The sequence below is a fragment of the Pezoporus wallicus genome, unplaced genomic scaffold, assembly GCF_028554395.1.
Source record: "Pezoporus wallicus isolate ANWC-B61680 ecotype Strahan unplaced genomic scaffold, APGP_CSIRO_Pwel_v1 contig_818, whole genome shotgun sequence".
NCBI classification, from domain to species: Eukaryota; Metazoa; Chordata; class Aves; order Psittaciformes; family Psittacidae; genus Pezoporus; species Pezoporus wallicus.
Window position 1 is genome coordinate 6,557,653 of NW_026636248.1, and position 15,461 is coordinate 6,573,113.

General features: G+C 42.5%; 1 protein-coding gene across 2 annotated transcripts in view; it reads right to left on the reverse strand.

Annotated features, from left to right (window-relative positions):
* The window catches only part of CUNH5orf22 (chromosome unknown C5orf22 homolog), a 49,625-nt gene that overhangs the window by 20,482 nt on the left and 13,682 nt on the right, over positions 1–15,461 (reverse strand). The window contains exons 5-9 of one of the 2 annotated variants that reach the window (XM_057399418.1): positions 13,616–13,678; positions 7,007–7,128; positions 6,054–6,120; positions 5,308–5,447; positions 3,526–3,932 (exon numbers count right to left, since the gene is read on the reverse strand). In XM_057399418.1, coding sequence (XP_057255401.1) covers positions 3,800–3,932; positions 5,308–5,447; positions 6,054–6,120; positions 7,007–7,128; positions 13,616–13,678 — 525 coding nt within the window. In that variant the 3' untranslated portion in view covers positions 3,526–3,799. Of the gene's footprint in view, positions 1–3,525; positions 3,933–5,307; positions 5,448–6,053; positions 6,121–7,006; positions 7,129–13,615; positions 13,679–15,461 lie in introns of those variants that run through there. The other variant, XM_057399419.1, reaches the window with a different exon arrangement.

The following is a 15,461-nucleotide window of genomic DNA, read 5'->3' on the forward strand; positions in this document are numbered from 1 at the left end:
CCAGGACCTTCATGAGCTGGGCTTGTGACAGAGAAGTGGGGCAGCCAGGGGCTCACAGACTGAAAGAAAGGCAAAGAATTAATTTGCCTTTGCAATGGTGTCAGGATGTCTACCTGTGCTCACTGTGTATGTGGCCAGACTGCCTCTCTCTTGAGACAGATCTCAAGCTGATGAGGGTGAGGGAGGAGGTCAGTGCCAAGGCAGGAGCTGGGACTGGGCTTGCTGGGTCCGTGACTTCCTATCTGCACTAGGACATGGGAACTGCATCTCTGCTGTGGGGACAGAGTTCTTCCTGCGACAGACACTGAAAGCTGCCAGCAGAAAACTCTTTTGTCTTCCCTCCTGAGAGTGGATAGGACACATAAAAGGTTTGCGGCACTTATGGGAACCAGATCAGGCAGGCCGGAAGGGGCTATCACAGGCAAAGCCGTCTGGAGGCGTAAGGAGACAAGACCCTTATTCTGGGTCTCCTAGAAACAGGTCTCTTCCCACTAGATTGACCTTGCTGAAGCACAATTTTCTTCCTCAATAACAGCAGCAGAAGGAAAATGTTTATGCAGCTGACTCTTCAACCCCACATTCCAGCTCTGTCCCTGACTAGAGAGCTCAACTCCTAGTGCAGGGGAAGACAGAGCTACCAGAGACAGGAAGCCTACAATGAGAAAGAAATGATAACAGAAGGTGCAGTAACTCAGTCATCTGGCTCATCCCTGTCCATTTTTCCTGAAAAAAAACCCTCTTTTCATTCCACTGTGACAAGAAGGAAAACTCCAGTGCGGCTGGGGTGGAGAGCTGGTGATGCACAGGGAAGATAGTAGCTCCTCAGTATGTATCTCGATCAAGACATTATTTCATATTGCACACAAATGCATGATAGTTTCAGTTTGTACCAAGATCCTCAGGCTGATGGTCCATCTCGGAACCTGAGCCACAATTCAGATAGCTCTGCATACCTCTGCTGCTGAGGAATATTTCTAAATGCCCTCCAAAGTGGGCATCCTCATTCTCCAGCACTGCTGCAGGAAGGAGAACTGAGAGGGACATCCAGCTACAAGCAACAATGCAAAGCTGCTGTCTCACTGCTGCGCCAATATCATAGAATCATAGAATCGTTACGGTTGGAAAGGACCTTAAGATCATCTACTTCCAACCCCCCCTGCCATGGGCAGGGACACCTCACACTAAACTGTATCACCTCGTCTTGAACACCGCCAGGGATGGAGCATTCACAACCTCCCTGGGCAACCTATTCCAATGCCTCACCACCCTAACAGGAACGAATTTCCTCCTTATATCCAAGCTAAACTTCCCCTGTTTAAGTTTTAACCCGTTACCTCTTGTCCTATCACTACAGTCCCTAATGAAGAGTCCCTCCCCAGCATCCCTATAGTGTGTTTATTTCTAATGGGCCTTCACGTCCCATCCTTACAGCACTGATTAGAGGTGTTAACAGTTTTGCTATCTTGCTCTGCATAATAGGTATTGAAATAAGCTGAGAGGAAATTGATGTAGGCACAGGTAACGGAGGATCTGTATATGCAGTCAAATAAATAAACCCTATCCAGCATAATCAATAAACAGAGATACCTGTTTCTGGTTTATTACCTTTGCCAAGGTGGAAAACAACCCTGCAAATGTCCTTGAACTGTAGGAATTAATATCTTTGTAATTATCTAAGACTGACATTTTCTGGAAAATACTGCACACCGTGCGTTAGTCATAGATTTCAAATGATACTAATTCAACATTCATGAACAAAAACTGTGCCTGAAAGGAAGATTTCTTAAATAATTTGGCTAACACATAGACAATTCATGTTGCTCCTTTAATTCTACAGAACCATAGTGAACCTGTGTGTACGGGTCCAGAACGACAAAGCCACAGATGAAAAGCAGAGTAAATTTATTTTCATTACCTTGCCAACCAGAGGATTCCCGCAGTAGCATGCGAGCAGAGACACACAGGCAGGGAATGCAGCTCAATCCATGCTAGGGGATCTCTCAGTTGGATCCCTCAGCCCTGGCTGCCGGGCACCGTTTGCCCTTCCTTACCCAGGCTTTTCCCCAAGGTGCCCGTGGCTGAGGGGCTCAGCTCTGCCCTGCAGTGGGGCCTTTGGAGCCGTAGGACCGGCTGTGTCTGGCACCAGGCAGCACTGTCTGCTCCGCACACGGGATGCCTGGGCAGCACCTCACTGCTGCTGGTGCTGACAGCACTTGGGCACCTGCACCCGATACATGCTGATGTGCTGCAGGTACTCTGGTTTGTGACATGGAATAGGGTATCGGTTAGCCAGGCAGAATTGTGCCATCAGACCCTGCACTCTCCTCTTTATGGGGCTAACATAATTCATAGAATCACAGAATGGTATGGGTTGGAAGAGACCTTAAAAATCTCATCCAGTTCCAACTCCCCTGTCATGGGCAGGGACACCTTTCACTAGAGCAGGTTGCCCAAAGCCCCATCCAGCCTGGCCTTGAGATTCTCGGCAGCATAGGAGTACACCTCACACCTCTGATCCAACAGTGTTTTTTTGGTTTTCTATAACCCTACTCAAACTCCAGCAAAGAGCATCTTTTACTTTAAAGAAACAAAATGTACACAAGCAGTACGTGATCTGACTCCACTTAGTTTCTGTATGCAGTGTATGCCTATTAATGAAGTATTAAGGATCTTGGATCCAAGGCTAGCCATGCCTTGGTACGAATACATAAGCACAAAGAAAATGGGTCCATGGTCATGGAATTTATTCTACTGGGAGAAATGTTTTAAAATAATTATATATTTACAATCTATAATATTGTCATATCTACAGCAAAAGTTTAAAAAAAACTGTAAAAGTGCACAAAATCTCTGTTAGCAAATGAACTTAACTACTTCAGAAGAAATTACAAGCAAAATTTATTCATAATAGAAGACAATAATTTAGGCGGTATTTTGTCTTTCCCATTTTAGTATCATTCCCGAATAAATCCTGTATGGTTTTGTTCTCTCTCTGCAAGTGGCAGTTTTCTCTAGAACCTGCTACAGAAGGTTTTACTGCTGACTTCAGTAAAGCTAAATATTTGTTTCTGAAGTAACCATCAATTTAACTTCTTACAGGATTCAACAGATAACAGCATTCACTTCCACTCATATTTTTTACCCTCAAAAATATGCAAAAATGAAAATACCAAACCCGTATCTGTACATTATATTAGTCACCAAAGGAATCCTCTAAGGCAAAATAAAACAATATTAATGCAACAGAGTATAAATACAAATGAAATGCTATAGAAGGGGCAGAAGCCATAAGCTGCTCTAGAAAAATGAGAGGTGGATGCCTGATCATCTCAGGCACAGCAGTTAAGAAGTATCACTACGCAAACCTAATGTCTTATGGCATTATTGAGGTAATGTTTTAAAAGGTACAGTGCGGCAGGAACATGTCTGTTACCAAACTCCATCAAAAAAGTTTAATTACAGAAAATAAATTATTTTAAGTTATATATAGTAATTTTTTTTCTTTTTTACAGACACTCAAGGAAATCAGGTGACAAAATACATTTTATGGACAAAACCAGTTTCTCTTGAACCAGTTTATAGAAGCAAGACAGTAAAAATAATAACCACAGAACTAATCCGAACAGAGCCAGTTCAGATGCAGCTAACTTGGAAAAAGCAATCTGACTCAAACCTGGCTCTGGGTCAGCTTGGGTTCTAGTGCCACCTGCTGAAATAACAGCATTTTCCCACTTGCAACCACAGGTAATATGCAATTTAAATTAATCCATTGCATTAGAGGGCAATACATGAAGAAAAGTCACACAGAAGATGAGATGCTTGAGTAATCTAAGTGCACATCAAGAGTGCCATACACTGAACCCAGTAAATCGAGAACCTTCTCTTGAATGAAGTCAACCTGCTCTGAAGGGCAATAGTCATCCAAACTTGATCTGTAACAAGGAATTGAAAAAAGCATGAGTACAGGTATCACTACCATGACCACATTTTGTATTCTTCTAATGTTCTTCATCAAAGTTGAAGCTACTTTCAAACTGTGATGAGTTCTGCCTTGCAGTATCCCTTCAAAGCATAGAGCTCCTCCTCAATACTTTCAGTGGTAACCATTTGCAAGTTTAATATAAAGTCTGTGGCAGAGCAGGAATGTGACTTATTCATCCTTCCAACTCTACTCTCTTCCTCACTCCGACACAGAACATGCTGGCAGTCAAAGTTAAAGCAAATGATGTATTAAAGGACTGGTGAAAAGTTAAGATCAAAAAATTCAAATGCTATTAGCAAAATAGGTAGGAAAACTTGGAAAAAAAAATCTTCACAATCCTTGGGATATAACATTATTTACAGTATCTATTAATGAACTGCAAACAGCAAAAAAACAGAGCTGACATTTCTTGGGTTTTATGTCTGTCAAGACCTACATAAATGATTCTGCTTTCCCTGCAAGAGTGGATGATAACCATGCAGCCAGCACAGGAAATACAGCTTTCTTTTATTGCAGGTGTTAGTCATATTAAATCTTGTTGACAAGAACAATTTCATGTCAGCTTCTGCTATTGCTGACTTCCCTTTAAGGGCACACTTACTATTTTTTAAGTGATTAAATTACAACAATTTGTTAGCAGATACACTGTTGTCTTCAAATTAAGTTTTCCCAGGACAGATCCCTAGTTATCCCAGGTCCCTGGCCTCAAACTCCATCCTTTTCTCCCAAATAAAAGCAAAACTTTTACCCCACATAAAGCTTTACTAGAGCTTTCTAGAATATAAATTTCTTTCAGCCTACCAGATGAAAGCCACTTCCATTAGAAATTTTGGCAAAACCAAAAAACCTATCTCTAGTACAGTAAGCCCTCAAGCAATAGAAAAAAGAATGTGTGATTTCAACCCATGCAAGCTTGCCCAAGCTAGCTTTGCTCTAACTAGCACAATACAAGTAGTGGAGAAGTATGAACCTCAGCGACAGCTACCAATCTCAGCACACTCAAGGCCTCATCACAGGCTTTGTACAGCCTGTGTTGAAGCTGATTAAGTCATCATATGTTTTTACTGCTTCTGCAATCTGTGCTAGCTATTCTAAATCCCAGTAAAATCGGCTGTCAGAACAGAACCTTCCCTTAGCTGTGCATATACTGTCAATGCTTTATGTCAAATTGACAACTTTATCAGATATTAATTTTCACTACACTGTAAGGTTTACATTTTAAGACAGAATATAAGACGTGCCAATCATTGCTATATTGCTAAAATCATTTAGCTATGTAAGCACAGTCTGAGAGTTTTAAAGTAGAAGTGTCTATATAGTCTTACCGAGCAATTGTCACAAGCGTGGGCTTAGGCATATCTTTTAGCAGAACTTTAATGGATTTTATGAGGCCTTCGATCTCCTCTTCAGTGCTAACATGGTGAGGAAGCTCCATATAATCACAGGTCAGACCAGCCTGATGAACCTACATGTAAATTAAACAGAGATCCAATTTCTGATGATGAATTACTGATGTAGCTTATGTGCGCAGAAAGCCTCTAAAATAACATCCCTAGCCTAGTAGGTAACTTACTCTCCAGGCAATAAGAGCTGTTTTTTTTCCCCAACCTGTTCTTTAAAGAAAAAGAATAAAATTCAGAGGTTATATTGATTGCTTCATTATCTTCAGTACACTGGACTTCTCCTACGAATTCAGAGTACGCTGCAGTCCTTGAAACTGACAGGTCTGATCTTTTACAAACAGGTAACTTAAGTTCTATAAGGTATATCAACACACTCTGGTAAAATGAAATCATCTTCACAGGAAGCAGTCTGAGATGTCACAGTCCTGAGAGATCACATTAATGTCCTCTAAATATAAACAAGAATACTAGAATTTTAGAAGCCTGAAATAGAAAAGCTGGCCTAAGTAACAAGACGTATAAAAAAAGGAAAACTACCAAAATCTCACAAATTCAATGTGAAAATGAATCAAAAAGCAAGCTTTACATGAAGCATGATCTTTTCCCTCCCTTTTGAAGCTACACTTTTGAAATGTGTCTACTTTCTGGTCTTTTACCTAGTCACCTACCATTTCATAGTCTGGGCTTTCCATCCTGGTTTTCAAACTGTGAACTAGTTGAACAAGTGGCTTCATTCTGGAGTTAAAACAAAACCAAAACTTCTTAGAGAAACAGCTGGAGACATATAATTACCTTAAGTGTAAAAGAGAGGGATGAAAAAAAAAAAGGAAGAAAGGATTTGGCTTAGGATATGAAAATGAACTTTGCCCCTCTGTCATCTGGCACCTGAGAAAAACGAAAATTATCAGTACTATTGTAATGTCTCACCAGTTTTGGGGTTTTTTTTTTGAAAGCCCTTATATTCATAACTGCCTCTGGCAAGGCCTCTTTGTACTTCTTTTAACACAGACCTGCAGAGAAGCTGTTGTAACTCACAAGTCACATGAACTTGATACAAAATGCTTGCGGTCACTGTAACACAGGTCTGGCAGTAACAGCTGCATTTGATGGGGAAAATGTGTGATTTTCCTATGAACGGAAAGCTCGGACTTTTGTTGTTTCTTTTAAATTGAAAACACTTAGTTTAAAAGCATGTTGGATGCTTCTGAGACACTCTGTGAACACTGTCACTCAGGTGCAGCCTTTCATCCACTTACATTTTTCCACAGAAAGCAGAACCTTTGTGAATCCCGTTGAAGTCTTTCACTATAGCCTCCATAGTTTGGTGCTTTTTTGAGAGCTCTGCTTCACACAGATCACTAAATTTTTAGTCACCAAACATGCCTCCCTCCACAGGCAACAGAACTTGCATGAAGCTTTACAAGGCTGATCTTGGAAAGCTTACCATGACACTGAAGACAACAGACTGCTTTTTCTTTTGTTTTGACTCTCCTCTAAAGGAAAAATGGTAGCCTTGCATAGATCCTATCCAGCCTCTCTCCTTTTCTGTTAGCAAAGTGGTGGGAAAAAGTTCAGTTCCCAAAGTACTGTTTAGATTTTAAGACATTTAGAAATCTCTTACCCAGGATATGAAGCCCACTTCTGTACGGTTTCTTCATCATCACTGTCACACAAATCTGCAAATGCTGCTTCCAGATCTTCTAGCTGATGAACACGGTTTTCAACACAATCCAGCAAGCCCTCCTTTATGTAAGCACATATAAAAGTATGTTAGGAAAAAAAGAGGTAAGAATGTCATGGCTTACCCTATGATTTAAATTCTGAAATTACTGATCTACTGGAAGTAGGGCATCAGAAAAAACTGATTCATTACTACAGAACATCTTTTCAAGCGAATAAGAACAAATACCTGAAGAAGCCTTCATAACCTTCAGAATTAAACACCTGCATTGGCTCTGTCTTTCCCACAGAAATAAATAAATAAAAAACCCCAATAAAAAGCCACAGCTAAATTCTGGAAGAATACAACAGAGAGCTAAGAAACTGTATACAAGTAATTACTGAATTTGTTTCTATAGCACTTAAATGCTCAGATGAGTACAACCTTTACATTTTTCTAATGAAAGGAGAATTTAATTTTTTAGGTAAAAAAAAAGAAGACTATTACTAAATAAAAAGCATTTTCAGGGAAAAAAAAGGAAAACACAACAAAACAAATTATTTGATGCTTTGAGGTTGTATCAGCTCTGTGTGCCTGAAAATACATGGAATTATATTAATGTCAGTTATTGCTCTGATTCTGCAAAGGTTTATGCCCTTAAAAAGTTCAGAACACATAAAGAGACATTCTTCGTGAAGTGAAGCTACATACATGAATACAGTTGTATATGCAAACATTTGCAGAAAAAGATCCTATATAACATCAAATGAAAAGCAATACTTAGCATTTGGTATAAAAAAATGTATCAGGGTGTAAAAATTATTAAAGAGCACACTGGAATAGAACAGTAGAGGGAGTGCGGTGAACAGAGTGGGTCGAGGCAGTTTGTGCGGGCAGGCGAGCGGGATGGTGAGCACTCGTCATATGACTGGGTCCCGGTCTGGGAGCTCTGCTCTGGTTGCCCCGGCGGTGGCCAGCGTAGGCACCCGGACAGAGCCGATGAGAGGGGAGGCTGCAGTGCAGAGCTCAGGGTATAGAGGGTGCCTGCACTGGTCCCGTGAGGGGAGGGTGCACAATTGGCAGGGCTGCACTCGATGTTCCCTGGTGGAGGTCCTCCTGCAGCAGGAGCTGAGCTGCGGGATGCTGTCAATAGGCTGCGAGATGTCAGGGAAGCTGAGAGAAAGCAGGAATGCTTGCACCTGGCCCAAACTGTGCAGAGGCCTCAAGCGTCCCCTCTAGCTCATGGAGGAAAGAAGGAGGCCGTTAACACAGGAAGCTGGGAATTAGTGACAAAAAAAAAAACACAACAAAAAAAGGAGGAAGAGGACTATTAAAAGCAAGGGGCTTCCTCCTAAATCTGTTGTCCCCAGGCAAAACCACTCTGCTATCCTGCAGGGGGCTAATGAGGAAACTCACTCCCACCAGAAACAACCGGCTGATGCACTGGTAAAGAAGATCTCTACTGGTGCTGCCAGGAAAAAGCAGTGGGTCGTAGTAGTAGGGGACTCTACTTTGAAAGGAACAAAGGCACCCTTCTGTCGGCCTGACCCCGTCTCAAGGGAGGTGTGATGCCTACCAGGGGCATGGATGAGGGATGTTGCACAGAGGCTGCCTGCTCTAGTAAGTCCCACTGACTATTACCCACTTCTGGTGATACATGTGGGTGCTAGGGATATAGATGGTAGTAGCCTGGAGAACATAAGGACTACAGAGCCCTGGGAGAGGTGGTTAGGGGCTCTGGAGCTCAGATAGACTCTTTGTCAATTCTCCAGGATACAGGGGAGGACCTAAAAAGGCTAGGAGGATTGGTCAGGTTAATAAATGGTTAAAAGGGTTGTGCCATAGTCAGGGGTTTGGCTGTCTTGAACACGGGACCCAAGTTTGTAGGCCAGGGCTACTGGGGGGTGGTGGAGCTCGTCTGAGGGAAAGAGCAGTTTTGGCAGGAGGCTTGCCAGACTGGTCAAGGAGGCTTTAAACTAGATGTGTTGGGGGAGGAGGGCATCATTCCATCCCAGCGCTCCCAGTCAGTTGCCAGCACATACAATAAATGCTCAGAGCAATGTAGAGATGTCCCAGCCGCTCCAGCCAATGAGCTGGCTTCATTTGGAGCTCAGCTCAGATGCCTCTATACAAACGCTCGCAGCATGAGAAACAAACAAGAGGAACTGGAGATGTGTGCACGTCTACGGGGGTATGATTTAATAGGCATCGCAGAAACGTGGTGGGATGGCTCCTATGACTGGAGTGTTGGAATGGAAGATTACAGGCTCCTTAGGAAAGACAGGTCCGGCAGGCAGGGAGGGGGAGTTGCCCTTTATGTTAGGGATAGGCTGGAGAGTATGGAACTCTGTCTGGGGACAGGTGAGCAGTCAACAGAGAGTTTGTGGGTCAGGGTTAAAGGGAGGACAGCAATGGGGGACATTACTGTGGGGATCTGTTACAGACCACCTGATCAAGGAGAACCTGCGGATGAAGCACTCGACAGACAGATAGGAAAAGCCTCACGCTCACAGGCCCTTGTTCTCATGGGAGACTTCAACCACCCTGATATCTGTTGGAAGGAGGGTACGGCCCGGCACAAGCAATCCAGGAGGTTCCTCGATTGACAACTTCCTTCTGCAAGTAATAGAGGAGCCGGCAAGGAGAGGTGCCATGCTTGACCTCTTGCTGACCAACAGGGAAGGGCTCGTTGGAAATGTGACACTCCAGGGCAGCCTTGAATGTAGCGATCATGAGATGGTCGAATACAACATCTTCAGGACAGTGAGAAGAGCGTGCAGCAAGCTCACTGTGCTGGACTTCAAAAGAGCAGACTTTGGCCTCTTCAGGAACCTGCTTAGTAAGGTTCCATGGGATATAGCCCTAGAGGGCAGGGGGACCCAAGACTCTTGGTTGATATTCAAGGATCACCTGCTACAAGCTCAGGAGTGCTGCATCCCAACTAGAAGGAAGTGCAGCAGGAGGGCCAGGAGACCTCCTTGGATGGATAAGGAGCTGCTGAGGAAAATTCAAATGAAAAAGGAGGCTTATAAAATGTGGAAGCAAGGACAGCTGGCATGGGAAGAGTACAGGAATGTTGTCTGGGAAGCTAGGGACCAGGTTCGGAAAGCCAAGGCCCAGTTAGAATTAAACTTGGCTAGGGATGTTAAGGATAACAGGAAGGGATTCTACAGGTGCACAGCAAATAAAAAACAGACAAGGGAGAATGTAGGCCCTCTCCAGAAGCTCTCGGGAGAACTGGCTACACAGGATTTGGAGAAGGCTGAGGTTCTGAATGACTTCTTTGCCTTGGTCTTCACTGGCAAATGCTCTGACCAAACCACCCAAGTCTTGGAAGGTAGACGCACGGACTGTGAGAATGAAGACCTTGGGCCCACTGTAGGAGAGGAACTGGTTCGAGACCATCTTAAAAATCTGAATGTACACAAATCCATGGGACCTGATGAAATCCATCCGAGGGTCCTGAAAGAGCTGGCAAATGGAAGTTGCTAAGCCACTGTGAATCATATTTGAAAAATCATGGCACTCAGGTGAAGTTCCCAATGACAGGAAAAAGGGAAATATAACCCCCATTTTCAAGAAGGGGAAAATGGATGACCCAGGGAATTATAGACCAGTCAGTCTCACCTCTGTCCCTGGCAAAATCTTGGAGCAGATTCTCCTAGATGGCATGCTAAGGCACATGAAAATCATCAAGGTGCTTGGTGACAGCCAGCATGGCTTCACTAAGGGGAATTCCTGCCTGACCAATTTGGTGGCCTTCTATGATGGGGCTACGGAACTGATGGACAGGGGTAGAGCAGTTGATGTCATCTACCTGGACTTGTGTATAGTGTTCGACACTGTCCCACACGACATCCTTGTCTCTAAATTGGAGCGACATCAATTTGATGGATGGACCACTTGGTGGATAAAGAACTGGCTGGAGGGGAGCACGCAAGACTGTGGTCAATGACTCAATGTCCAGCTGGAGACCAGTAATGAGTGGCGTCCCTCAGGGATTGTTGTTGGGACCAGTCCTGTTCAACATCTTTGTCAGTGACCTGGACAGTGCGATTTGGTGCACCCTCAGCAAGTTTGTCGATGACACCAAGCTGTGTGGTTCGGTTGATATGCTGGAGGGAAGGAATGTCGTCCAGAGGGACCTTGACATGCTTGTGAGGTGGGCTGATGTCAACCTCATGAAGTTTAACCATGCCAAGTGCAAGGTCCTACACCTGGGTCGGGGCAATCCCAGGCACAGCTACAGACTGGGCAGAGAAGAGATTGAGAACAGCCCTGCGGAGAAGGACTTGGGGGTGCTGGTCGATGAGAAAATGAACATGAGCTGGCAGTGTGTCCTCACAGCCCAGAAAGCCAACTGTATCCTGGGCTGCATCAAAAGGAGCGTGACCAGCAGGTCGAAGGAGGTGATCCTGCCCCTTTACTCTGCTCTCGTGAGACCTCTCTTGGAGTATTGTGTGCAGCTCTGGTGTCCTCAACATGAAAAGGACATGGAACTGTTGGAACAAGTCCAGAGGAGGGCCACGAGGATGATCAGGGGCTGGAGCACCTCCCGTATGAAGATAGGCTGAGATAGTTGGGGCTGTTCAGCCTGGAGAAGAGAAGGCTGCGTGGAGACCTCCTAGCAGCCTTCCAGTATCTGAAGGGGGCCCACAAGGATGCAGGGGAGGGACCCTTCATTAGGGACTGTAGGGACAGGACAAGGGGTAACGGGTTCAAACTTAAACAAGGGAAGTTTAGATTAGATATAAGGAGAAAATTCTGTCCTGTTAGGGTGGTGAGGCACTGGAATAGGTTGCCAAGGGAGGCTGGGAATGCCCCGTCCCTGGCAGTGTTCAAGACCAGGTTGGATGAAGCCTTGGGTGAGATGGTTGAGGGGTGTCCCTGCCCATGGCAGGGGGGTTGCAACTAGATGATCTAAAGGTCCTTTCCAACCCTAACCATTCTGTGACTCTATTCTATAACAATTCCCTCTTCAGAGTCTGCTGGCTACATCATATAATAGATGCTGCTTCTTTTGGCCAGTCAACTGGGGCTAATCTTTAAGAATAGTTGAAGGCATCAACTCTTCATGAACTACAGATTTATGATCCTATTCTGGGGTATGAATAAGATACTTTTCTATACATCACCAGTAACTAACCTTATAGACATGTCTGATCCCTCTCTATACTACATAATACGCAAAACCAACCGACCAACCAAAACCAAACAATACATTATTATCTTATAGTATGACAGAAATGTACATTGAACTACAAAACCAGATTTTAAGAGACTAGATATCTAGGATATTTTCTGAACCTTTGAAAAACACAAAGCTCACACACTTTCTACCTTCAAACCCTTTAATTGACTATCTCACTATAAACCCATCCATGAATCTAGTCTTGACTTGCTCAGTTCTATACCTATCCACTACTCACTGCTAACCATTTTAGTTGTCTCCTATACATTTATTGGTTTTTATAAATAACTTATGTCCTGAAATCATACTCAGCACTTAAATCACAAACGTTTATCATTTTTATGTTTAACTACCTTTTAAATAGGTTTATTGCTGATTCACTATGAAATGTGAAAATCAATTTGACAATCTTCCATATATCTCAATCTCAATTTCTTTATACACACATTAATTAAGTTTCATTTATCTGTGATAATTATGCATGTTGAATCTCCCCGTAATAATGTTAGGATGAATTTATGAAAGCAAAGACAAGATCTTGTTTAGAAACTACTTGGTGTAGTGACTATTAATATGGCTGTCTCCATGATTTGAATTCAGGGCTAAACAACTATTTTGGCAGCTACAGCAGACTTACATTTCCATGATTCAGAAGCACACAACACATAAAACGAATAATACATTACAGAGTGCAACAACTTCCTTTCCACATATAAATAGGTTTGAAAATAAAATAAAACAAAGAAACACACAAAAAGCCCCAAACCAACCAACCAACACCAACCAAAAACCAAAAAGGCCAGGCTGGATGGGACTTTGAGCAACATGGGCTAGTGAAAGGTGTCCCTGCCCATGGCAGAAGGGTTGGAACTAGATTCCATGATTCTATGAAACCATGCTATGATTCTATAAAAATACTAGTTAGGCATTGTTAAGACATTGAGCACAGCTCTGAATATCAAGGAACAGCAACTAGGGCAGGGAAGGGGAAAGGTGGGTGGAGGAACAAACAGAAAAAAACAAACCACCAAAACCAAACCAAAGCCTCACCAAAGCAATGCTCTGTTGAGACATAAAAAGAACAAGACTGCAAATGACTTACTATGTTTTCATTTCTTCCTTGTCAATTACCACTTGTTTACAGAAATTAATTTTCACACTCATGCTAAATATTTCTGCAATTCACATGTTTAACCAAAATGTTTAATAAGAAAGAATTCCTAAGTTGCTGCTAATTAGCATTCAGCCTGCTGCATAGCTTAAATCAAGGCCACTTCATTTAGCACCTTTCACAGGTTCCTTCCTTCTTGTAACTCATTGTTATTGGGTAAACGTAAAAAGAATCATACCCTCAAACATCCAACAAGGATATACCATACCTCTGTCGCATTTCTATGAGGCTTCTTGAAACTGTACAACTCTTGCAAAAGCTCATATTCTGTCTTTAAAAAAGAAAAAAAGAGGCAAAAAATTAGACTCTTCAAATAAGAAACAAAACCTTAAAAGCCTTCCTTCTTCAAAAAAAATAATTTGATCACCAAGATCATTCCTCTACTCTGGTACTGCAGATAGCGCTCTATAAATGCAGGTGAGGAAGAGGTGGTAAGGCTTGAGAAAACAATACTTCATGGCCTCAGCTAAACATTTTGCAATTGTTTAACTTCAAACCTGACTTCAAAACCACAACTTTAAAAACTAAGTATTACAATCTGATAGTTTAAAAATCTCTGAAATTAATCATACATGCTGCTGAACTAAGGTCCCAATGAGATGCTGAGTAAAACTGAGATGGCAGAATTAGGCAGACAAAACCAACCGGAGAGTTATGGTCATAAAGGAAAACAGGACAGGTAAAGGCTTCAGGGTAGTTGGACAACAAGTTCACACCTAAACTATTACAGGGGGTTGTCAGCCCTACTCCTTGATCATATTCAAGTTTAATTAATCAAGGATAAACAGATCTTGTTATTTAACAGCATTAAAAAGGTGAACACTCAACTTTTCAGAGCAGAGGTAGAAAGGAAAGGTAGACTATTCAACATTTATAGAAATACAAACCATCTTTAGGACAACATTTTGGATTTTAGTCTTTTTTTTTGGTGCGGAACACAATACTTTTCTGGAATGGTGCACTATATTTGGTTTTTAGCTTTTCCTTGGATGCTCACATTTCAAGTGTTAACCTGGGAAATTTTTTGAGAATGGAATTTTTGCAACTTAGAATAGGAGGAACATAGTTAAGAAATATGAACTACAAATGAAATCATTATATAAAAAAGATACACAGGGTGCTCTGCGCAAGTCCACTTCCAAAAGTGGCTCCTAGGACTGGGAAACTATCATAACACGAAACAAACAAACAAAAAAGGCAATAGAACCAAAACACCCACCCCCCTAAAAGAACATGAACCAACCCCCCCACCCCCTTAAAAAAAAAACAAACCAAACCCTCCTCCCAAAACTCCTCCATTATTTTATTCAGAATGTATTTCAAGCCCTAAGAGGGGTACTGTCTTATATGGCAAGACCCTCATGGTGCTTTCCCTATACACTTCTCTATGCGATTCAGAACAACTGGCACTACACAATGTCTGAAGATACTGTAGTCATAAATACTTAATGTCAGAAGCTAACAGAAGTCAAGGGAAACTGTATTTTCTTTTTCTGGTGAACAAGGAAGCAGTAGCCCAGTTGAAACTCAAAGATGCTGTATGTTCTTTAGCACAGACTGAAGTTAAAACAATGTTAAAAACTAGATTTAAATGCTAAAACCATTAAGGATATTGCAGAAGAATTCGTAAACCTAAATGCCACACCCAACTTTCAGGGCAGATTAGTTAGTTCCTAAAAATCCTGTTCACATCAAGAAAACTTCAACAGAGGAAGGTCAGGGTAGATATAAGGAAGAATTTCTTTACTGTGAGGATGGTGAGGCACTAGAACAGGCTGCCCAAGGAAGTTCTGTATGTTCCACCCCTGGCAGTGCTCAAGGCCAGGCTGGATGGGGCTTTGAACGGCTTGGTCCAGTAAAAGGTGTCCCTGCCCATGGCAGGGGGATTGGAACTGGATGATCTTAAGATCCTTTCCAACCCAAACCACTCTATGATTCTATAAAACCTACAAACTGCTTTGCTCCTTTGAGGATCTATATATTTATGACTCTATACAGATGACCTACCTTTGCTGAGCAGCCAAGTTATAAATGAAATAGAATGCAGAGTCTTA